At 41.9% G+C, this 25,136-nt stretch overlaps 1 protein-coding gene and 1 long non-coding RNA gene across 13 annotated transcripts in view; one reads left to right on the forward strand and one right to left on the reverse strand.

The window, feature by feature from the left end:
- Positions 1 to 2,937: 2,937 nt before the first annotated feature.
- Positions 2,938 to 12,094, forward strand: LOC118226116. The gene is made up of 3 exons (XR_004764965.1): positions 2,938 to 2,993; positions 4,247 to 4,294; positions 11,713 to 12,094. It is a non-coding gene; the product is annotated as an uncharacterized LOC118226116 (long non-coding RNA).
- Positions 12,095 to 12,468: 374 nt separating this feature from the next.
- Positions 12,469 to 25,136, reverse strand: part of LOC118226114 (zinc finger protein 644-like) — a 35,889-nt gene continuing 23,221 nt past the window's right edge. For 8 of the 12 annotated variants that reach the window (XM_035415444.1, XM_035415441.1, XM_035415443.1 and 5 more), the window contains 5 exons: positions 19,349 to 22,162; positions 18,468 to 19,013; positions 16,016 to 16,141; positions 14,614 to 14,716; positions 12,469 to 14,220 (listed from right to left, as the gene is read on the reverse strand). In XM_035415444.1, coding sequence (XP_035271335.1) covers positions 14,028 to 14,220; positions 14,614 to 14,716; positions 16,016 to 16,141; positions 18,468 to 19,013; positions 19,349 to 22,148 — 3,768 coding nt within the window. In that variant the 5' untranslated portion in view covers positions 22,149 to 22,162 and the 3' untranslated portion in view covers positions 12,469 to 14,027. Of the gene's footprint in view, positions 14,221 to 14,613; positions 14,717 to 16,000; positions 16,142 to 18,467; positions 19,014 to 19,348; positions 22,163 to 25,136 lie in introns of those variants that run through there. The other 4 variants (XM_035415446.1, XM_035415445.1, XR_004764964.1 and 1 more) reach the window with 4 other exon arrangements.

The following is a 25,136-nucleotide window of genomic DNA, read 5'->3' on the forward strand; positions in this document are numbered from 1 at the left end:
TGTGCCGTTACATTCGGTCGAAATAATGAGAGCATGCATAAACTGATGGTTGAACAGAAAAGCTCACCATGCATGCGAACATCTTGGGAGCGTCGTGCTGGAGGTGAAGAAAATACTATTATCTACGTGCATTGTATGATTAACGTTTCCTCGTCGTAGAAGGGGTGTTGGAAGTGTTTTGTACAAGCATTTCAATTTCAAAATGCAGTTCTTAACTCGTGCAGCAAACTACAAATGTATGTGGCATCTGTTTTCTCTGTTAGATACTTGAATGTTAAACGTGTGATCAAGATTATAATACAATGCGTGGGGTAAAAGTTCATGAAGAGGCCTTCCTGTGGTGCAGTGAAACCAGTGACCAGTGTTTACCTCTTTTTAAAGGTCATACAATATTTACTCCCCCTGCTGGAACGCCAACAAAATGCATTAAGAAATGGACAGATGACAGAGGCCTTGCTCAGCCGTGCACCTTGAAGGCGAACCGTAAGGACAGATTTTCTTTCAATAGCCAACACTTCAAATGCTACATTGAAATTCCAACTAAATCTCGTAAATATGGAATAACCATTACGTTGTCATCTCAAGTGATACAAATACCGTGGCCTTTTCTCAGAAAATATTAAACCTAAGGTATATCATTGCAGGGGCTTTTTAAGAAATACATTTTTATCAGACCAAAATGTCATATTTTCCCCACTGAAACGTGAATATATCGCCTACTTCTGTTTCAAACACCCACGCTGCGGAGAATAAACAATCATTTTGAAGAAAATGATCGTTTTAAAAACCTACTTGCCCCAAGGGCTGGAAAGTCCATTTTTACTTTATTAAAAGTTGGAGATTGCGTTGTTTGCTATTTCTGCATATCATGGTTGATTGGTGCTGGCTTAAAAACCTTTCACAAGGGTGAGTAATTGAGATAGAAAATATGGTAATTTGATACCCTGAGGTTTTGAGTAATAAAAACAGTAATCCTTGGAATAAAACAAGTAATAAATCCTAAAGATATTTTTATTATATTGCATTCCCGGAAAGAATAGTTTCATTCTAAAAACGAGCTTCATTATAAAGGTTTGCAAAGAGCTTATACCAAGAAGGGAGAATCTAAGAAAGGAAATGTGAAGAACAACGATACAATAGTAATCTGGAGAAAATAGTAGACTTGATACATATAATGTTTTCCCCCATATTTTCCTTTCGTTTATTTAACCGATGAGACTTGTTTGACTGTTTGGGGGGGGGGGGGGGGGGGGTACTATTGTGGAGAATCCATTTCTTATTGTGATACATTTACAACTTAAACAAATGGTCCAAACAGTGTGGTGTGCCCGTGTAACATATGGAAAAGCTATGAACTCGCCCAATCACAATACGAAAATGTGAATCCTTTTTATGGAAAGTTATATATCACAAGTCTGTTGATCATTAACGATATGATTACCATTGGATAGTCTCACAAGGTGGCACATTTATTGGGAGGGCAGCAGATGGGGACGTACATTTTCCTTGCAAATACTTTTGAAATTGCTCTTTGGGTAGCAGTATAAAAATGATGTACTATACGGGCGCCATGCATTCGTAGCGCAAGGGCAAAGCGTCCAGATATGAACAATAAAAACATCACATCCTCATTGTCACCAGTGATTGATCTACACAATGCTACAGGAAACTTGTTGGCTTACTGGGGATGCGGTGCTAATAATTCATGGCAAAAATGCATGCAACCTATCGGTCTGCTGCTGCTTCCAGGATGGCAAGAACGTTTCCCCGGCGAAGATACATCATTTTCTATTGTGTGAGCAATATTCAATGTCAACGAAAAGATGTTGTTATAAAGAAGGGGAGGGGTGTTTGGGGGGCGGGGGGTGGGGGGGATACAACAACGGGAAAAGCCTTGACTTGCGCATAAGAGAAAGCATGCTTTCGTAATGACATATATACCTTCTTAAGCCCCGCAAACAGATATCCGAAACCAATTTTCATTATCATATTGATTGAAATAGTTCATCATAGTGTAATTTTAGGTTTAACGCCAACGGATTGGGAAAGAGAGCAAAGAATTATCTAACAAAAGAACAGCATTCTACCACGGGGACGTTTCCCTGTTCCAGTTCATTGATGGAGTTGATTAAGTTTAAATGAAGCAGACACTGGATAAAAGTAAGGGTATTGACCAGCGGGCACTGTGCTGCGCGCTTGAAAAAGCCTGATACATGCAGAAAAGCAAGATTTGCTAAATGCTCTAATCTTCAATCAAATCTTACATCAATACAGACAAAGTTTCGTAATGAGAGATTCAATGAAGCATGGAGGAGAAGGAATTAATCCTCTTGGTCTAAACTGGGTTCAACTTTGAAGCTTGCTCCTAAGGATAGACAGTTATCTAAATGCTAAATAAGAAACGTATTGTACTTTTCACGGCATGCTAATCTTTTGTCTATTTCATCTCCATTATTTGCACTCATAGATTCCTGTTGTTGATCTGGCGATTATATGAACCCTGTATGGCGGATAGAAGCAAGGAATCACATCGGAATACTTAACCGGCGTGTATATACCGCTAATTCAAAAAATAAGGCTGGCAATTAGGCACATTCATTCCAAACGGTAGGCAGTCTCCGTCTTGTCCTAGAGAGTCAGTAGGCTAATTTCTTAATATTGTCAGGGGCAAAACTACAGTAGCCTAGTAGTAAACCAAGGGTTTATTATTACAACCGTCGAAAGGCCTGGGCTACAAAATCTGCAATTTCATTTATTAATAGTTTATTTTTAAAATGTTTTGAACTGGTTTTTTTTACTTACGATATCACCACCGGTTTAATCGCCGGACCCAGTCTGAAAGCTATGTCCTTTTACTGTAGGTGTGTTTCGTGATTATACTGTAGATGTCAAATCAAGTTTACCCCGGAAGGCAAATTGAAAGTGCGGTTCTTTTAATGCTTTGCGCGACCTTCGGAGAGGATACCGAATTTCACAACATTCATAGAAAAACAGTTAAGTAATTCTGTCAGTTATAAAATTCGACAGGTTTTGGTTAAACGTGGCTCAAAACAATAAACATTTTCATTATGGATTAGGAGTTAATGGAGGCACACGCGCGCGTAGGCTACACATACACACACGCTTGCGTACGCACACACATGCACGCACGCACGCATACACACACATACAAAACCAGAGAAACACATTTTTAATACAGAACAAAGGAGCCAAGTGCATTCGTACAATTAAGGGTATGGTAATTTAAACAGGTTACTGCAGGCCTATTTGACTCATATTTTGATACTTTCATGAGGGTCGTATCAGGGACATATCGTTTTCTGAATTCGGTGTTTCACAGTAGCCTATCAGTCCGATTTATAACATGAATTTAAAGGGGGAAATTCTGAAGATTCTACTTTAGAACAGTGTCGCGAGTGGTTACGACTCTGGTAGAAGGTGAACAAGTGAAGAGAAGCTGTAAGCCTGCGGTGACAGGTAGTAAGTACCATATCTAACAGGTGACAAGTCCCAGGACGAGCAGCAAATTTTACACACGCGTTGTCAGCTTGGAGCCTTTCAAGAGGCGACATGGCCCGGAGAAATAGAAATCACTAAACTTCCAAATAAGACGAATTCTTCGGGTTCATTTACCTTTTATGCAACTTCGCTTGCCGTCGCTAATTATCTACTAAATTCAGTTGATAAAGAAAGCAAAAACCGCCATTACCTAGAATTAAATACGCATTCCGAACGCGAACTGAAAAATGGCCATACAAAATTTTATATAAGATCTTATTGTAGAACTACTGGTATATTTAAACATAAATAATGTCAATATATTACATGTAGCCTAATGGTTATTTTTATTTATTGCTTGGCTACGCTAGTCCTGTAACAACTTAGTTAGTCTACTTGGAGAGATTAATGACCGAGTAAAATCAACTCGTTTTTCAAGTGTTATTTCAGTTCAAACGTTATGGCAATTTTTAATTCTGGATGAACAGGCCTACACTGAGGGCAACAGATAATGCTGAACGAGTGTAGCCTGTATGGTGTGGGTAGAATAGCCTATATTATTAGGACAAACGCGAAATATTGCTAGCAATGCAATGTCTGTGCATTGATTGTGTTATTATTGCTTCTCTAAATCGTGAGGCTTAAAGCCTCTAAGTAAGGTATGCTGTCAAAATTCCAATCTGATCTTCATGTTTGTATCTTAAACAGGGTGTGTTATCTGATTCGTTTTCTTCTCTCAAATCGACAGGATATACAACCCAGGAGATCTGCAATAAAACAAACTGCGTTCTCAAAGGTATGTGTGACTTTGTTCTGATGCGTTTGCCTGTTAGTTGCACATTGACTGTCTTTTAATCTGTCAGTTATTTCCTTTCTTTTTTGTCATCTGCTCTATATATTCACTTGTGGCCTGACACTTTTTTCAACTCCCGTATACATTTGGGTCGCAATTAAATATACCAACAAAGCAAACGCATCCGCAGTCCGCTAAGCGACACACACGTAGAGAAACAATATTCCACGTCTAAGCTGCAGCAGAATTAAACCCACAGACACCTTTAAAAAAATACACCATTTGACGTTTTCTTTGCAGGATTTTTTCTCGTGTTAAAGCAATAGGTAGAATACGTCACGGAAAACAATATGTGAACATGTAGCTTATGTATAAGGCTACTCATAGGCCTATTAATTGCAAACTAATGGAATGCTTCAATATTGTATTTTTGTAAGATATAATCACTGTGCAGTTAGGCCTGTATATATCTATGAAATGCGTATCCAGTAGGCCAATACAATACAGTGTCTGTGTAAGGACAGTTTTTTATATCTTGTAAGGACAAGGCCTTCAGAATAATAAGAAACTGTGGTCTATGCCGTTTGCTATGTGCGTTTTTGATGTTAGTGAAACACCAGGAGGTTACATGCCCGTGCTGACAAGCAAGGTGCAAAAATAGGATGCGCTATCCGGCCTAATTTTAAATCATCTTAATTAATACAAAATGTTCTCAACGGAAACTCCCAGAGGTCTGCTACCACGAGGTCTCACAGCACACCAGACGTTTACTCTAGATTCTGGAGGTGGACTTGTGACCTGGGGAATGGGAGACAGTAGGGGTGAAGCCAGGTTCAAATCATAAAACACTGGGATCTCGTTGTACTGTTAATAAAGATAACACAATGTTGGTTCAGTGTTAAGAATCGTATTGTTGACTGCTGAAAAATGAAGCTGGCTGTTTTGGCCTGTGTTGAGGCTGAGGAAATGTTATGAAATAGAGCAATGCTTTTAAAATGCTCGATTTGAACATTGTTATTCTGTGCCACCTTGCCTGTCTATAGCCTAAGCTACGTGTAAACTGCATTGTTCTGTAGCGCAAATACAATTACGCACAGCTATTATATTGTTATGTAAAATAAATGACTCTTAAGACAGAATAGCAGTCGGTTGTGTCAACACCACAAATTAAAACCTAATGGATATTCTGGAAGGAAACATTAGCAGTCTACAGACGTAAAACGCAATTTTATGCATTTTGAATAAATTGCCGAATAAGCCAGTAATCTTTTTCAATTTGCACCACTTTTTGTAGTTATGTTAACCATATGAGAGCCTGGTTCATTTGAATTTCTGGTGCTTCTGAACTCATAGGATGTAAGTTTACGATGGTGCAAACATTGTTGTAAATGCAGGGTCAAATTAAGTTCTATTGTACAATAAGTTAGGCGTTCTGCATATATATATATATATATATATATATATATATATATATTGCTGGAATGTAAGAACCACCTAAATAAAAAATCTCTCTTTCTCTCTCTCTCTCTCTCTCTCTCTCGCACTCTTCAGTGTCACTGTGGAAATTAGGTAGACTAATTCATATTATCTACATCATTTACACTCCATCATTCTTATGTTGGAGACAACACCGTTTAATTTTACGTACTTTTTTAGCCTAATGGAATGAAAATGGGAAAGTAAACAAACCTAAATTGAGTGGCCATATATAGAGCTTTTTTTAAACTTCATCACAATACAAATACCGGGCATCATTACGTTTGTCATTTTAACTCATGCCTATAATAGCATCATGAAAAAGTGCAGCTTCAATTGGTGCCCAGAAGTTCCTGTGTGCCCTCTTCAGATTACGATTTACAGTGCTCCCTAGCGGTAGTCTTTAGGCCTGCATATTTATTTATGAATAGACCAGCAAACCAAGGCTCTTTGGCTTGGATGGCAAACATTTAGAGGCACAAAGCCAACTGTAAAAAAAAACCCTCTTGACTGGTTATATCAATCTAAATTATACTTGGTTTTAAACGATCAATTAACACCACTGAGACGTAATGGGAAATAAAATAGCTCCTGCATTTAATATAATGGATGTATTGACATTGAGCGGTTGTTTGCAAAAGGTGTTTGGGGATCGGGAACATTTTCATATTTCATCGAAAAATATGTTTCACTACATTTGATGAAGCTAGATTTTCTCTAATGTCTAAATTAACTGGGAATACTTGCATCCACCTAACATTCCAGTTTGATATATTAAAACAACGTTGTATCTTCTATTCTGTTGCTAAATAAAATATAATTATTTTTCGTGGAATTATCAGACCACACTGCAATTCTGAATACGTCTGTTTTAACGACTAGATGAAACATGTAAGCTACGTGACGTTTCATTTTAAAACTGCAATGTAATTTTGATGAAATGCAGTCCTATTAAAATAAACGATGATCCCAGGCATATTTTCTGTTTCTGTTTTACGCACGATCTATTTTAGTCTGTACTCGAGAGTAGAGATCCTGTCTGGCTCGTCATTTCGGGCTCATATTCTGTATTTCTTTTCTAATCCAAATCAAATCTTTTCATTTTGTGGTTTGACAAGCCTCCAGTTTATTGAAGTAAAAAAAGGAGGTCAGGTTGCGCCTGGAGGGATGAGGGGCAGCTGCTTACTGACCAGCTCTCTGTCACACCTACCTATATTTCTAAAGGCATTCTTTAGCGAGTAATTAATAGGAAATAATGGCGTTGCCAGAGGTGCCACATCAGTCTCGAATATGTCACAGCCTAAGCACGCATTTCACTACATTATTATTTTTATTATTTCAAATGACACATTAGTAGGCTAATAGAACGTGCTATAGGAATTGACATCAGCCACGTTTTCGTACTTCATAATAGACAGTCTGTTGACACTTCGCGAGAGTAAGACAGCAGAGCATTTATCATCAAATATATTTTTAATAGGCCTACGCTAAGGACTTTTGGGCGGGTGGAGATTTTGTGTATTTAGAGTATAAACAAACTTGCGCCTATTTTTGTACGGGTTATTTATTTATATATAGCACGAATGAAAATGGCACAAAACAAAGAGATTTTCTTTTTTCCCCGACGTGACGTTAAAAAGCTGCAATGATCTGTTTTTACCAACGTAGTAGGCGCTAGAAATACTTTAAATATCCATTTTACGACATAACCGATATACAAGACGAAATAATTACCATGCGAAGAAATCGCGGGAGCATTCAATCACATCTTCTGAAATAATGGAAAACAAACACTTGCGCTAATACCTTGCCTTTAAAACAGGTCGGTCTAAAATTTTGTCCGGCCTGCCTGAAAATATATATTTTTGTTCTTCATATAATTATTATTTAATCGCGACATACCATTGTCTACTTGTCCGCCCAATTAGCCGAGAAAATTATTTAAAAATCTAGTCCTAATTATGTCTCAATTTAACGCGGGCAAACTAGTCTATAATTCAGTAATTAAAATCCTTGCTGCCCGCGTGCCTTAAGGGCACTTGATGATTAGGACCTGTCAGCGGCTGAACTGAACCGAACCAGTCAAGCGTGTTGTGCAACATGACCCGGTATTGTTAAGTCTTGTCAACATATTAACCTGAATTCCCCACAGTCATCATGTTCAGAATTGGTATATCAAGAAAAGAGGAAAGGGAAAAGGGGGAAAAATAAATTGAAAGCAGGTTGCCATTTTATTATCTGGAAAAGTGCATTAATTAATAGCCTTTAAAGGATGTCAGGAGATGCCCCTAGCTTTAAGTCTTGATAGGAAATGGCCAGTTAATGTAATTTAGAGAAAGGGGGTAAGCTTATTCCTAATTAACCTTTACTCTAAACTCTTAGTTATAACTAATGGTGGCAATGTGCTTCAACTGTTCAACTCTATTCCCATTTCATAAGTTAATGAAGTAGAAATAATATAATTATGTGGATACTTCCAAGAATTTCTGAATAGCTACAATAATCATAGGATAACTTGTAATAAACCCTATTATTATGATTATTATTCCTGTTGTTGCAAATAATATTGACAATAACAATGTGACTACTACTCTGCCAAATAAATGTAATGTACTACTACTACTACTACTGATAATAATAATAATAATAATAATAATAATCTTTGTCATCATCAATTGTATCAAATCCAACATACAATTCTTAAAACTAAATTAAACTTCAGTCTTTATTCCCTGAGCCTGTAACTGAAGGCATGTAATTTAATTCTGGATTCTGGTGAAGCAGTCCATATATAAAGACAATGGATGGATGGATGGATGAAAAGGTCGATATATAGATAGATACATACATACATACATACATTCATAGATACATTACATACATACATACAGACAGAGAGTCATACATACATATGTGTATGTGACCAATGTGCTGAATCCAAAGCCGTTTTAATCCTTGTCAAAACATATTGATTTACTGCTTTTGTGTCAAGGCTGATGCCTTTATTGGTGTAAAGCCACGGGTCAATCACTAAAACCACCCCCCCACCCCCACCCCCCCCCCCAATTGCCAAAAATGACCAGAAACACATATGCTATGAATCATCTGTCATGTTCATGCGTCTCAATAGGGCTCTTTAAAGAGCAGATTTCAGAGGGATCAGAAACAGGCTAAAGTAGCAAAACAATCAGATCTGAGTTACTGTCTTTGGAATCACAATTAGTTATCCTTTACAACATTAAGCTTATCCATTCTCTATCTAAGTGTAAAGTGAGGAATGGTGATACGAGAGTTTAATGATCTTTTATTCTCTCTCAAGAAAGAATAATCGGGTCATTACTTTTTATCTAGGGGTGATATCAGGGCATTGAATTTGCGATTTGTACGCGAGTTTGTTATACATTTTGGAGATTCGTCATATAGCACACGTGCACACTGCACATACAGATCATCCACACATCTATGCAGGGATGTCCTTTAAGTGGGGCTGACGAAGAGGGAGGGGTTGTGTGAATGCGCGCGTGGAGGAGGTGATGAATTTCTCTGGGCCACAATCAGTGCACCTGGGTTTTTCTTTGGTGTATCCAGAGGTAAATAATTGATGCGAGGATAAAAGCGTGAGTGGTAGGGAGCGAGACAGGCAGCCGGGGCCAAGGCGGGCTGGCCGGGACCTCCCTCCCACTGAGCGTGCCCCGCGCCTTGTAAGTGGCCCCGCTCCCGGTCTCCTTGGACGGCCGCTTGAAGTGCAAATCCGTGTTCCGACGTGTTCCTGGTGGCTGTCAGCATGTTTTCCTCTTGTCAGCAGCGATTGACTGGCCAGTCTCACCCTTGTACTGCAACTCTAACGGGCTCATTGACAGGCCGGTGACACTGCCCAAACAGATAATGGAAACTTATTGATTTTCCCGTGGTCTCTGGCATTTTGGAATGACTGGCCGAAAAGGGCTTGATCAATCGCCTTGATCTCTTGATCGCTGCAGTCACACACGGGGGAAAAAGTAGAATGGAGGAGAGCGAAGTGGCATCAATCAATCTATCAGCAATTTCTATTATTGTGACTCGAAGATTCACCTCAAGTGCAAACTAAGGAACTAAGATAGACAAAAAGCAAACAGTCTGCTTGAAGTGGCCATGTGTTTTCCTTTGTTACGTCTCCTTCCCTGAAATATTAAGGACACACTTAGGCACCAGAAGGGCTTTTTAATTACCACCTAAGGCCACAGTATTAATATGAAATTGCACGCCTAGTCACTCCTCTTTTGCTTATGGAGGTTCATACTTAACAAATAAAATACAGCAATTTAAGGCAAACACAATGCTATTTTCTCATTTTACAATGCCAACTCATTATCTTTCCTGATTCCAATTAAGCCAATGAATGTAGCCATCTTTTTTTTTTTACTTTTTTTTTCATTGGAAGGGGATTAAGTTTATATACAGTTTTAATAAAGTAGGCTCCCACGGGGAGGGACTTTGATATAGTGCCTAATGAAAAGTGACTTAGCATGCATTGGTCTGTTACTGGTGGACCCCTTGGCAGATGGCTAGTGTGGACTCTCTCACAGCAACGTGTTTCTTTATGTCCCTTCTCTCTCATACATAATGCTACCACTGGCGGAAAAAAAACCTGGTCATGGTACTGCAATCTCATTAAAATCTTTTTTTTTATATATTCAGCCCCTTGGGAGGCTGTCTGCCCACAACATGACTTCCAACCTCCATGGAGAACATCTTTTGATACAGCCATGGGGCCTAATGAAGTCACAGAATGGCACAATTATTCCCAAAGAAAAAGCATTAATGTACTCAAATTCCCTCCGGAGACAAATGATGGCAATTGGTTTGTACAGCTTTGATCACTGCTTTAAATACTACCCGAGATAAAATGCTAAACTGCGGGGTTAGCCCTTTCCCATTGATCTTTAGCAAACCTATGAAAAGCATTTATCAAACTACAGTTTTTTTATCAAATACTGCCTCCCCCGACACAAAGAACAAAACAAGTGCACGGAAATCACGCCTAATTATGTATTGCGCATTGCTAGATCAACTTTCCAGGTTGATGTTTTGTATTGTATTGTGATGGAGAGGGGAACACATTCAGCAATGGCCCAGATTAATATAATAAAAGAATAACGAATTAAAGAATAATGTAATTCTGAAAAGAACCCATATTAGAGTATTTATCTCCACATTTAAAAATTCAGTAGCATTTCAAAATGTTTCACACAATGACTCCTGCCTAAAATTGATTTCCCCCGAAGCCTCCAATGCACCAGATTGAAATATATTATTAGCATACATACTGGTTAAACTGAGGAGTGTCTCACAAGATACATAACTCATTCAACAGCAATCTCACAAAACCCTGACAAAAGGACACAACTCTCTTAGAAACAAATTCTTTGTGCTTGACAAATGTACCCAAATAAAAAAAGCCCTTATCCCTATGTATATTCACATCATATACAGTGTTTACTGTATACAAGGTCTTATGGTGCAGTAGTCCCTATATTGTTAAAAATATCTGACACTAATGTGGTGTATGAGAAAATATTTACACCTTTGTAAAGTGTAACGGAACTCAACAGATTTGCTAACCCTTCTTCCACAGATGCACAGTATAAGTAAACAGAAAGTGAAAATTAATTCAGTTAAATGGATATTAAATAATTAAAGGGGTACATTAGGTTTTTCCCCAAATACAGCTAATTTGTTTTTGTTTTTTTTTTACATTTTGATAAAGCTCATGGGCAGGGCAGAGAGGCTTGTATTTGGGTATTACAGTTTTTGCATATTTTCAGGCCACTTGCTATCACCTACAGTATGTTTTCTCAATCATGTCAATAGAGGTACAGTCTTTTAAAAATGCAAGATCCTCAAAGTCAGGCGGAGTTGCCAGGACTAACAACAAACATTTATGGAAAAACTGATTCTACTTGCAGAATAAAATGGGAAATGGTGTTGCAGAGAGGGAATTCGGCTGCCAGCGATATGACATACACCAAGGTGGAGAAGAAAAAATATCACAATGTTAAAGAATGGGGAATAGAGAAATGTGCAAATTGATTTACCAACAATCTGAAGTCATTGGGGCTACTTCCAAACGGAATTTTGAAAACAACTGCATCACCTTTGTCTATTAGTGTCACATGTTTACAATACATTGGCCATTTAACTTTGACTCAGTTAAATGCTAGTGTTAGTTGGGCCTTAACTTTCTTCAAAAGCACAGTTTGGTGAGTTTGTTATCACCCAAGCGAATGTGCCCAACCATATAGGCGACGAGAAAGAAACACTTGCTTTTATTTTAAAATGCTGATTAAATCCAGGAAATTGTCAGTGAATGGTGTAGATGCATCAAAAATGTATCAACATGCATCACATGACATTTAAGTTTGAATATCACACGCATTCAATTGGCACTGTTCTGTTAGCATTCGCAGTTGCACAGTGTTATTTATAAATATACTGTGATTATGGTAACTGTTTAAATGAACACCTAATCATGTTAGTGCTACTTGAATTCATAGTTTGTATATTCTAATGCAATTTGTACAATGTGTTTTTAATCACCCTGTAATATTTAATTCCTGGTAAACCGAAACTTTGGTAAATAAGTACAGAAAGAGTCTGACACACTAAAGCTGTGACTGTGAAACTGTATGAATATGTATTCAGAGGACATAAAGACATTTAAATGGATTCTCGCAAAGGTTTATTCTTCCAATATTTCATATGTTGTCTGGATAATTTCACCATGAGGGATGAACCAAGCTGTCTTTTTTGCACTGTCTTGCAAATAGATAAAAACATATGCAGTCAAATAAAAAGAAGAGTATATTCCTTATTTTATTTTACCATAAGTTGCTATATCTACAGCAAGAATCTGAAAGAATATCTTGTATACAATACATCGAAAACTCAAATATAGATGCCTGCCTAGATTTTGTGGCATTTTGTGCAAAGAAACATACATTTTAACCAGGATTAGTAAAACAGATCCTTCCAGGACACCAAGGGAGTTTTGGTTGAAGTATTCATTTTACAATTATATAGTTTTAACAAACATAGCTTTTGCGAGTGGAGAAATATATATACTGAGTGTCCTGGAAAAGGTATATTTTTGCAAATGAACCCCAAAAGAAAGGGTTAAGATATACCATGGACATACAAAAAAGATGCCCGTTACAAAATCTGACTTATGCAAGATTGGTAGATCCAACAAATCAATTTCAAAGCACCTCCCTTGGAGCCCTTTCAGACATTTACGAGTCATACCATATATAAGTTTTCAGCACCATATCCATATGGTTTACACTAAAATGAGCAATTAAAACACCTTGCTGAATGTTAAATCTGGTTCTATACGTTTTTCATTATGAGTCAGTTACTGCAGTAGTTACAGAATTAAACATAAATACTACATATTTATGAGCTTCAATAAGTAATAAATACTACAGAAATACATGTAAGTCATAAACTTTATATTGCGTGATATTGAGAGGCTACTGGTAAGAGTTAGAAATGGCTGTTCCATTGGCAAATGTTCACTGCACTTTTATTCAAGTAATTTGTATAGAAAATGAAACTGATGCTTATCGGCATGGTGATTCTGGTTACAAAGATGAATATCTCTGTGTAATTGATGATAAAAAGTGAGTTTGTGAGCTTAATCTTGATAAGCATAATTAAAAAGCCTACCAGGCAAAAGTGTACATTGCCTGACAATAAATAAGTTAGCCAGGACGTTCACTGTTGAACTGTACAACTGTAGACTCTATGGATGGAAGCTAATTAGCGTAGCTGCCATACACCACTCTTGACCTAATGGACAAAGTATCTGACACAGTCTGAGGTATGAGAGTTGCATTTTGTGGTAGTGGGTTGGCATTGGCAATGGAAACAAATAAAATTACCTATATCGGAATCATAAAATGGACCCCAGTAAGACATATATAATATATCTTACTATATATCCTATATATTGCAACACTGCATTTCAAATGCTACACACAGATATATAGACTATCTGGTGTATGTGTCATTGTCTTTGATGCACCATCAATGAGTTTTAACTACAGTCAATCACACAGTTTGCACTTTTTAGAGGGCAGCGATATAAAAAATGGGGAAGGGGAGCCATGTATACACAATAAGAAAATGATCTCTCTATATATTTATATGCATTTATGTTTACATATGTACAGTTGACTTAAAGTGAAATAGTGAGTCAATGAACTAAAGTGCGTTCCTTGGCTTAGGATGCTGCCTGTGGCACCAGCGGGGGCGCTGTCTCCTCGGGCGTGGAGGGGGGTTCCGCAGGCAGGGCGGTCACCTCCACCATGCCCGCCCCCGTGCACGGGACACTGGCGTTCATGATGTGCCGCTGTAAGTGCTTGATCCAGTCCTCCTGCACGGACAGGGGACCCTGGAAGACTAGGTCGCAGAACCTATGGGAAAAGGGAGGGGAAAGGGATTAAACAATAACAACAACAAAGCGCCCTAGCCCCCCCCCCCCCCGCCCCCCGTCCCCGCCGAAGAACGACGGCAAACGGCGACGGGAAAAAAACGCCCGCTTACGGCAAAAGGGCCGTTAACTACGAGGGGAAACTACGCGCGCCCGCCAAGCCGTCTGAGTCCCGCTGACTGGCAGACGATAACAAAGCCTGTCTAATGATGTCGGGGGACCTTTGGTAAAAGGTCACTTGCTTTCCTCTGAGCCGGTTTGGACCGGCACGGTTCCGGCGGCGCCGCTGTTCTTATTTATTATTTCGCGCGCGGCATCCGGCAAAGCAAACAAAGGGCTCAGCGCATAAAACCGCCAGACAGGGAGAGCGCGGTACCTGCAGGTGAGCCTGTAGATCTCGTCGGCCGAGTGCGGCAGTGCAAATATCTTCTTCTTAGGCCCGGGCCTCGATCTCGGCTTCTTCTGTTTACAGTCATAACCTAAAAAAGAATAATATAAAAAAAGAATAATCCTCACCCCCCCCCCACCCACCCCCAAGACACGCGTGCTTCGGATGCTTCCGCTCCGTGAGATGTCTCCCTTTATAAATTAATATAATCATTCGCAGAATCAGGCTTTAACGGACAGACTCCCCAAGAGCTAGCGTACGTCGCAGAATTAGCATGCACATATATTATCTTCCCCACATTTCATTCGCGGTGCTTCAGTGAAATTGGGAAAGAGGGTGTTTGATCCGCAGTAAGTTTATGTTCTGTTGTTGCAGCCCCAATAGGCTACTTGGTACCTTAAGGTGCACCTTGCTTACTTAATGAAACAACAACACAGACCAAAAAACTGAAAACTGGAACATATCTAAAGCCATTGAAGTGTGTACTTATACCATTACGTTTAATTTGCTGCAAATTTCAGTAAACAGACCAGACTATGAACCTGCTGAAGTGCTGTACATTGATCGTGTTATTAGGAAGGATAATGATTAGTGTTTGTCTTCGCAGATATAGCCATATAGCATTTCTCATCAAAATCTCGCTGTTCGACTGCTGGGTGACCCAACCTGTTAAGGCACTGTTCTAGGTGCTCATGACAGCAGAATTGTTGGCTTCTGATGCAGACTAAAAACCCATCTCTACAGACATTTTGGTTCCCCTCCCATCTTCACCCCCTTAGCACTTCCACCATTTGTACTACTTAATGACATTTTTATTGTTACCTTTTTATAGTTTTATGTTTCTGTTCTTAGAGCTTGTTATGGAAATTGTATGCATTCAGAATTTTCATTTTGGATTTTTATTTGGTTAGCGATAGTTAACTTGCACAAGTGCTTTAGTGATGTTGTGTCTATACTTGAAGCTCTGGCACTATTGTTCACGTTTATCAAAAGATACACTTATGTTTATCCTACGCAGTCACAGTATCTGCTAAATAATTGTAATGTAAACGTAATGGGCGGGTTTCAGCTAGCGACCCCAGTTAATCGGGTGAAGCGTCTTCCTCCGACTCATGTCTGTGTGAGCCCGACTTGTAGACTGCAGTGTGATAAGAAGCGGTGGATGACATCACAGCGCTCTCAAACTGACAGCGGAGGTTGCAGCTATGAGCACTATGATGACGAATATGATTGGGTATTCCACCTTGGGAGAAAAGGGTGAAAAACATTAAAAAAAAAATGTTTGTTTAAAAAAATAATCTCCTTGTTTTGTTTTTCAAAAAATACAGCTCGTTAAACCACGGACACCCACGGTGAAATGGAAGACAAGGTTTGGCAGTGACACTCTTACTCGTTCCTTCCAGCAAGGCCGCTCTCTTCCGCCGCGCGTACGCTCGCAGGTGATTGGACAGGCTGACTGCGCTCGGGAAGGTCGCGTTACAGTGCAGGCACACTTTCTTGGTTATTTCACTTTTCTCTGGAAGAAAATAGCAATGGGAGAAAGAAAACATTTGCGCTTTAAACGCAGACTGAGGAAAAATTTTAAAACACATTATAAAACTTCAAATCTGTTGTTGCTCCAACAGCTCATTAAAAGTAGCTTTCTACAGTAGAACATCTTCAAATGTGTCAAAAAGAAACAGATCTACAGAATGCCCCAAAGCCCCTGGATTAGCATACTGGGCCTGTTTTTTGACTTCATTAACACTTATCTCAATTATAGCGGTTTGTTTGGATGCTACACACGTTGTCTGACTTCAGAATGAATAACTTAGTACTAAGTCATTGTTACCATGTTCCAGGGGTTTTTTTAAAAGCACTTTGAAAATCTTCAGTTTGATTGTGCGCTCGATGCAAAGATGGCAATTGGAGGAATCAAACACTGCCGAGAGCACAGAGATTAACAAGTTAAACTGCTATTCCCTATCTGCCCTCAACTCTTCAACCATCTGTTTTTATATTTCAAAAGATCAGGTTTGCACTCCACATTTTAAGAAGTGCTGTTGAAGGCAACGTTTATCGCAATTTAATGTCTCCATATGTCAGTCTGACAATTTGCGCATATGAAACAAATTTCTATATGTATAGAAACTGTGACTCTATAAACTTTCACAAAAGATCTGAAGAGAAAGATATTACTCTGAGCACGGACATGTTTATTATTGCAACTTACAAAAAATATTTTGTGACAGTATGAATGATGAAACAATCCATTAATGTCCTCTTCTTATTCAACACAGGCTAGTACAGTACTTGATTGTTTGACAAGACAGTATCACGTTGTATCCAGCCTGTCCTTTAAAAAAAAATATGTGAAGAAAGCTACTGGTAATGGCGTGAATATCACAATGTGACAGCTACCCATTCATTTCACACCTAATAAAAAAAACATCTGTTACTAAGAGATCTGTTGTTTCCGTGACAAGTTACTAAAGGTTATTCAAATTACCTGTGAATTGTTTTACTGACAATTATATGACACAAATGAACCTTCCTGTTAGTTAATTATCAAAATCTTTACAACCCTAAAGCCAAAAGACTTTTTTGTAGCCTACATCATGTTTGAGAGTAAAGGCACACCAAAAATCCTCTCAATTAAGTGGTGGCAGACAGACAGTGTAAGCCAATTCTGGGCGAAAAAACAAAAGCTTACCCCTCAATGCTTAAATACAGTTTGTGACAGGTAGTTGCATTCATATTTACTCCATTAAAGGTTTCAGCATTCAGCCCTCCACCGTATAAATTATAATCAGTGTCTGTGAAGTGTGTGCCAACATTTTCAGGCAAACACAGGCCAGTAATTATACTTGTACAGGATTCACAACAGACTTGGTTATTATACAAGTGGAACATCGTCAGATTATTGTAATAGATGAAACTTAGCAGTATGGCTCAGTAACCTGATTTTAAATCGTCTTTTACGTCTTTCCGCGGATACGACTGAAACTCTTATTTGGACAGACATTAAACAAAGGTGTGTAAACACAGCTGATGTGTTCCCAGCTCAACATCAAAGAACTCAGCAGAGATTCATTTGAATATCAAAGGAGCGCAGTGACATTTATTCTTTTTGTACATGTTACAATAATTGAATTGATCACAAACTTTTTGTTTCGCTCCATTTTGCGAGATGCCGCACGCCCCGCAGGACTTCAGGGTTGCTCAGGGAAAGAGCAGAGCCCAAAATATGAAGCTGCTTTCATAAATATTTAAAACAATTCCATATGTTTCAAACTGCACAGTTGAGCGCGCATTTTGCTGTTGATAATAAACATGGAGGTGTTCACAAATCTACAAACAGCTGAGATGGAAGACACAATTTAGTACACCAGTTCTGACTGGAGTGCCGCTGCTATGCAGATGACTTTGGGGAAGAATTTCCTTCCGTCCCTCGTGTCGTAACAACAAACAAAACCACAAATGACGGTGGAGTAACTTCGCTTTGGTATGTTGTTCCTGGAAGACTGCAATGAACATATTCTGCAGCACGACGTAGAAACAGAAACATTCATTTTCACTGTCTAATAAAGGTCACAATTCACACCGCTGAATTTACATCCCAGCTCAACTTATTCCCCGTCAAGAGTACCATGTTGTGTTTTTTATACCTTGTGTATATAACGTGAAACAGCGGTGCTTTTTGTTACTTAAAGAAGTACTGTCACAAGTGTAAAGACATAAATCAGTATTGTGTTGGGTGTGCATAACAGTGCAACTATATTGCAAGATCCAGAATATGTGGCTGGTTTAATATTTTGTATTACTTAATATCGGATTCTGTTTTTACTGTGGACGGCAGTTACCTTGCGGCCAGCCGATGACTCCTGTTCCAGCACTGCTCTGATTCGGAAGGGACATTGTGAAGTGCTTCCTGATGCTTTGGGAGCAGTTCTTTAGCTCGAGCTCCTCGACTAGCTTCTTCTTCTCGAGCAGCTCTATCAAAGAACTTGAGGGGGGCCCCCTCGCCGCGAGTTCAGGCTTCTCCAGGCCCTCCTTGTCCGGTCGCGGCACGCTCGGGCCCCACGGTTTGCCGTCTTGGCCGGCGTGCTGGATCTTGACTGGGATCCCGGTCGGGGTGAGGAACAGGCCGTCGCTGCTGGCAAACTTTTGGGAAACGAAAGGCCTGGAGAGGAAGCGCTTCTTGTTGAGCACCTGCAGAATGTTCTGGTGCTCCTCCTCGTCCTTCATCATCTCGTTGAGAATGCACACCGGGGATTTGCTCGTGCTCGAGATCGTCTTCCCGATTCGCTTAAGGTGGCCGCGCACGTGATTTGAGAGCCCGGTCTTGGTGTCAAACCACCCCCCGCACAGGGGACAAGTGTGTTCCATCTGCGACTCCTGCTTTTCTGCTGAAATAGCAAGAATTTTAAAATAATGTTATTGTTAATTCCACCTTCGTATCCTCTAAATGGGACAGCATCCAGCGTTAACCAATGGTTTGCTTTCACAGGCAACAATGTAAATGAATATTGTCAATTACTAATATTTTGTATTGTGATTTTTTTTACAGATGATATCGAGATTACATTTCATTCACAGCTTTAACTTTGAACAAAGTTAAAGTTAAGTCACAGCCTCATAAATCTTCTCAGATCCAGCAACCAAACATCACTTATGGACATTAAATGAACGTTATGGTGCAGAAAGAGATTGTAAGGAGTGCAAGCATGAATCGGTGTTTCACCTTTCTTGATTCGTCGGGATGTGGGCGGGGCCTTCTTGCGAACGCGCAGCGTGCGGTCGCGGGAGGCCACCTGCTCGGGCGTCACCACGTGACGGGCGTCGTAGCTCAGTCCCACCCTGTGCAGGTGTCCGCGGACGTGATTGGACAAGCCCACCCCGGACTCGAACATGGCAGGGCAGTACGGACAGGACCTCCGCTCCGCGCCGAACAGGGACGCGTCGAAGTCCGGGGAGTCGATCATCTGGGGACCCGACGCAGACTCGGGGGGCCCCAGGGCGACTTCCACGCACTCCTCCTTTACCGTGAACCGCTGGATTTCGCTGCGGCCCCTCTCCTCGCAGTGCCTCTCGAACATGTCCGCCGACGGGCCGCGGCTCTTCTTGATGGGGCCCCTCTGCCTCCGTATGAAGTAGCTGCGGGCGTAGGGGTTCTGTTCGTTTTCGCTGCAGTCCAGGAAGTTGGCGGTGGCTTCGCTGGTGTAGTCGCTGAAATCGTAGGTGTCCTCGCAGCTGTCCTCAGAAATGTGCCTCTTCGCAGCGTGCTCATGTTTGGATAATATTACGTGAGTTGTTCTGTCTGTGGTGTTGTGATACGGGGTGGACATTTTCCTTTTGGAGGGAGACTTTTTTGTGACAGGCGGCGTGGTTAAACGACTGCTGTCTGGCTCCTCGTTATCCCCTCTGCCATTGTCAGAATCATAGCCCACGTAGTAAGTGGAGCTAGACTCCATTTTGGGTACAAGTGGCTTGTAGCAGCTTAAGATAGATTTTGGCATCTCTGCATTTCCTGAAAACATGCTTCCAAATTCTTGGTCGTTCTTGCAGTCCTCGTCATATGGAAGACCTGTTGTTACGTCTATTTTTTCAGCCGGCTGAAGAGATAATTTGCTTGGCTTGTCACTTTGTCTGGAGAACGGTGACAGCTTGTTTGTCGAATTGCCGAGACTCCATCTGGACGGCGAGGAGGCGAAACCTTTGCGAGCTTTCTGTGTGGATTTACTTTTTATGAACAGGTCAGACCAAAAGGGCAACTCTGCTCTTTTCCTGAAAGCCTGTCTTTGTATACAAAACTTTGGACTCAGCTGCAGCCTTTGTGAATCTGCTTTTTGGGATTCTCTAGGAAACTGTGGCTGAAACGTGTAGTCATTCGTTTCATCATAGGACGGCCTTTCAAAATCGCTTGCGTACAGCTGCCGGTGTGCGAGCTCGACGTGCTTCACCAGAGTGCTTTCGCTTTGAGCGCTGAAAGGGCACACTCTGCAGGAGAAGAAGATGGGAACGCGCGCCTCGTTCTTCTCGAACGCGAGCGTCCCCCTCGCCGGCGCGTACCTGGGCGCGCACGCGACGCGGTGGGCGGCGCGCGGGTGAGTCTCCGGCTCGCGCTCGGCCGCGGCCGCGTGGCGCCTTTTGTCCTTCTCGTGCGTCTTGGCGTGCTGGACGAACGTCTTGGGGCAGCTGGTTCCGAAAACGCACTGGGGGCACTGCAGCCCCGCGGCCCGGCCTTCGTCCTGAAGCTCGCTCAGCCCCTTGATCTCCTCCATGAGCTTCTCGCGTCTCTCCTGGTGGATGGTCATGTGCTTCAGCAGGGAGCCGCGGTCGCGGAACGAGCGCCCGCACTCCTTGCAGATGAAGGGCTGCGGAGCGTTTACGTGACGAGCCTGATTATGCCCGTCTAAATGATACATCATGTGCCTGTGCAAATGCCTTTTCTCCTCAAAATTAACGTTGCACTTTGTGCACGGGAAAAAGGAGGGCTCTTCTTCTGAGCCCGAGCCTGTCGACGACTCGGTTTTCGGCTGCATAAATTTTCCGCCCGCCAAGGAGAAACCGTCCGCCTGGCTGAAGCCGTTGCCGTCGAAGTTCTTTTTTGCTGGGGCGCGTGCGATGAGCTGCTTGATGGCCACTACAGTTTCGCTCGAATCCATGGAGGACTGTAAGCCAGGCTTTCTCCTGAAGGAAAGCACTCCATTATTGGATGAGGGGCACTCATTGGACTGCAAGGTTTTGGAGGCGGGACTCAGGCCCGGCACTTCTGCCGTGTCCACCTTGCGTTTTCTCCACCTTTGGCTGACGGACAGAGGCACAGTTTCGGCCTTTTTCGCAGAACCCTCCTCCTCCTCATCTTCCTCCCCGCGGCAGTCAATCCACAGGCGCCGTGCGAATCTCTTCCGGGGGCCCCAGCCCGGACCACAATCATCCGAGGAGTTCTCCGAAGACTCCGTTTGGAAGTCCCACATCGTCCGGCCGCTAGTCACGCATCCCGCCCCCGTCTGGCCGGTTGGCGCTTCGTTCCCACTCTTCCTGGACGGCGGTCCGCCCCTAAGCGCTTCGGATCTGTTGCCGATGGCGCCGGGCCGCCCCGGCGGCGTATCTGGGAAGGGCCCCGCCGCGTTTTTCAGAGCGTCTGGCCGGAGCGCGCCGGGCGGGTCCGGCGCCCGGGGGCTGGAGAGCCTCCCGGCGCTCTCGGCGGGCGGGGCCTTGCGCGGCGAAACGCCGCCTTTGTTCGGGGCGCTGGGCTCATCTGAGGTGGGGTGTGAAGCAGGTCCATTAACAAGTGCTCCTGTAGGCAATGCGTCGCCTGCGCGGGGAACCGCCGGGACGCCGGTGTGTACAAATGGAGTCGGCTGGGCTCCGCTCGCGGCTTCCTCGCGGCTGTCCGAGGACAGCTGCGCCGGCAGACTTGAAGTATTGTTCTTCGGAGAGGACGTCTGATTCTTTAATGATTCCTGAGTGATGTCCGGCCTGTCAGCCTTTGAGTCCATATTAGTCTCCTCTTTCACATACTGTTTCAAATCAGCCATTTCTGCAGGTTATTCTGAAAGACAGAAACCGCCATATTAGCTCCACGGACTCAAACGCCAAACAACAGATATGTGGAAGTTGCATACGAGAGAGTTTCGTGACAGCTACTGTTTAACATGCAGCATTATATTTAAACGACGGCATCAAAAAGCATATCCATTTCAAAACCTCTTTTAAAATTCTGATATTCAAATGTAGTCATTCACAATGCACGTTTTCTTCGATACGAAGCCCTTTGAAAAAGAACTTCCCTGCTCCTCAAAATGAGATGGGCATTAATCTGTGTCGCATTATGATTTTCCGACACCCGCTTTTTTTTTTCCACTTCTGTTCACAACAAACCCCGCTGTTAGCCCTGAATACTCTGGTGAGGACTCTAATTATGTGAGCACACCTCTGAGTTACAACCCTCCTGCTTCTCCCTTTTCAAATCCTCAGCCGCTGCTAAAATTGATCAATTTCCATGGGAACAAAGTACACCTCCAATGAGATCATATTCCATTTTACCACTCTCAAATGGTGCCAACACAGATCCCAGCACGAGACTCTGTTGTTTCTCAAATCCCCATAAACTGGTACACACAAACAGCGACGATAAAGCCAGACAGATTGACGGATTGAAAAAAAAAAAAAATCTGACAAGGGTTGGGGGGGGGGGGAGGGGCATCGTACAAAACAAGGCCACTCTGTTGCACTCCTGCAAATCTTTGAGGAAAAAAGTATTTTACAAATAAATTAAAGCTAATCACTTTTGTCGCCCCAGTAGCATCACTTGAAACGAACTACGAGACGTGAGGTGACATTTTGTCTGTTTTAACGTCCAGAGCGGTTATAGTCCTACAGCTAGACAAATGTGTGCTCAGAGGATTTGACATCCTATACTTGCTGCTCTCAACAGGAAGCCACGTTGCTAACGAAGTGGTAAATTCAGTGTTAATGAGTGGCTTCAGTGTTACCACCTCAGAGGTAAAACCTTCCGTGCTCCATATTCTCCCCATCTGTTGTAGTGTTAGGGGTTGGGAGAGAGAACAGACGCTCCGCATTTAAAGCAAACTTCACTGTTACCCTCCTAACAGCAGGGTGGCAAGCCATAGGAACATTATGTGGGCTCTAAAATTACAGGCCTCATTAACAGCCTTGCTATTCAGAACCTAACATCCTGACTCTATACACAGCAACTGGGTCTCTGAAAGACACGCCTAGAAAAATGTTGCTTCAGTATATTTCAAAAGATTAAAGTAAAAGGCAGGCTTAGATTCAAAACTTTTTTGTCATTTTACAGTTTTGTTATTTGTATATAGCGATTTGTATTTTTTTAATGGATTCTTTAAAAAAAAAAAAAAGACTCAAAAGCTGCTTAAAAATAATTTCCTATTTCACATCACTTTATATGCTTTCTAAAAAGTCCCACCAAATTGTGCAGTGTATCTTAAGCTACACAAGGAAAAGATCACTAAACACTAGTCAGATGGAGACAATTTCTCCAAAGTCTGAAGGCTTTCTTCCTTTAGTTCCCGGGTTCTTTCTTGTCGAACTATCAGCACTTGCAGCAACACCCGTATTGCACTTCATCTTGAGGTTACTGCTGAAAAAAGCAATGTGATAATTGCATATTATCATAATTATTCTGAACTCCCTGTAGATGAAGCTTCCTGGGATATTTAATAATCAGAAGCAAGGTATGAACTACCAGTCACTGAGTTCCCACTGACCTTTTCATATTTAAACTTTTACCGTGGTCTTGTTTTTCACAAAAACACACAGACATTTTTTAACTATTGTTTTGTTTTGTTTTTAATGACAGCCGTATGATGTTTGGGGAGTGGCTGAGAGAGGTGGTTCTGAATGGCAGAGGCAAATGGCGAGGGAGGTGTACGACATGCATGTATCAATGTGCATAATGTCTCCCACTATCCTTCTTGTAAATACCAGAAACAGGATAACTTGGCGAAACAAAACAAAATTTAACAATAACAATTGCCTTGAGTAACAATGCAAGGTGGGCCAATATGCAAAAAGATACAAAAAAAGGTTATAAAAAATGAAATGGCGGGACACCAAACAATAACAATGAATTTACAGCGCCGTAAAATTTACAATTTAAATAGATCATGCTCTACTGAGATTTGAGCTTTTCTATTCAAGGATTAAATTACCATTAAGGAGGGAGCAACATAGCCTGATCCATATGGTCTGCACGTTCACAATATACACCGAAACTATTTGCTTTGTAAATTAGCCTGTCAATCTCTTTGCCAATAGAACAATGCCGCGTTAGAGCATTTGTTTCTAAAATGGGCCCCGGTCAATGTCAAAGACCTGAAAACATCACAACACTCGCTGAATGCCGGGGGGAGGCCCATCCATGCATACGGACTCTCAGGTAGGCTTTCTACTGTCCTACCAGGAAGAGAGATGGGCTTGGTGCTGAGGCCTGAGCTGATTGAGTCTGTCAGAATGAATGGGAACACGCCAGCGCACAAACAGAGAATCCATCCATCCCTTCTACGGACTTTTTCCGCCCAGACTGGCAGCTCCGTGGATAAAGTTGGGGGGGGGGGGGGGGGGGGGGTGGGGGGGACCAACTGGGACCAGTCAGAGCCCGGCCCCTCCGACTGTCAGAGCTGTCTGCGAGGATCAACGCCGGTGATAACGGCCCCCCCCCACACCCACCCCCCCCCCCCCCAAACAACACACACACACACGCCAGCCTCCCCACCGAAGCCCCCTCTGAAGGAACATCTAAACAAAAGGGCAGCGGTTCCTCAAGTGCTGTTCTACACAACTTCCTTGGATAATGGGAGCTATTGATTATTTGACACAATGTGAATTTATGGAGCTGCCTCTCAAGAGGGAGAGTATCAAAGCGCGGCTCAAAACAAACAGGGCAGCGATTCAGCCCGACACTTCTGTTCCCGAGGAGAGAGCGTTCTTTCAGTGGCACTGCGGAAAAAAGGGGGCTCTTCTCCATTCATCGACGCAGGCTA

The sequence above is a fragment of the Anguilla anguilla genome, chromosome 4 (genome assembly GCF_013347855.1).
Source record: "Anguilla anguilla isolate fAngAng1 chromosome 4, fAngAng1.pri, whole genome shotgun sequence".
NCBI lineage: Eukaryota > Metazoa > Chordata > Actinopteri > Anguilliformes > Anguillidae > Anguilla > Anguilla anguilla.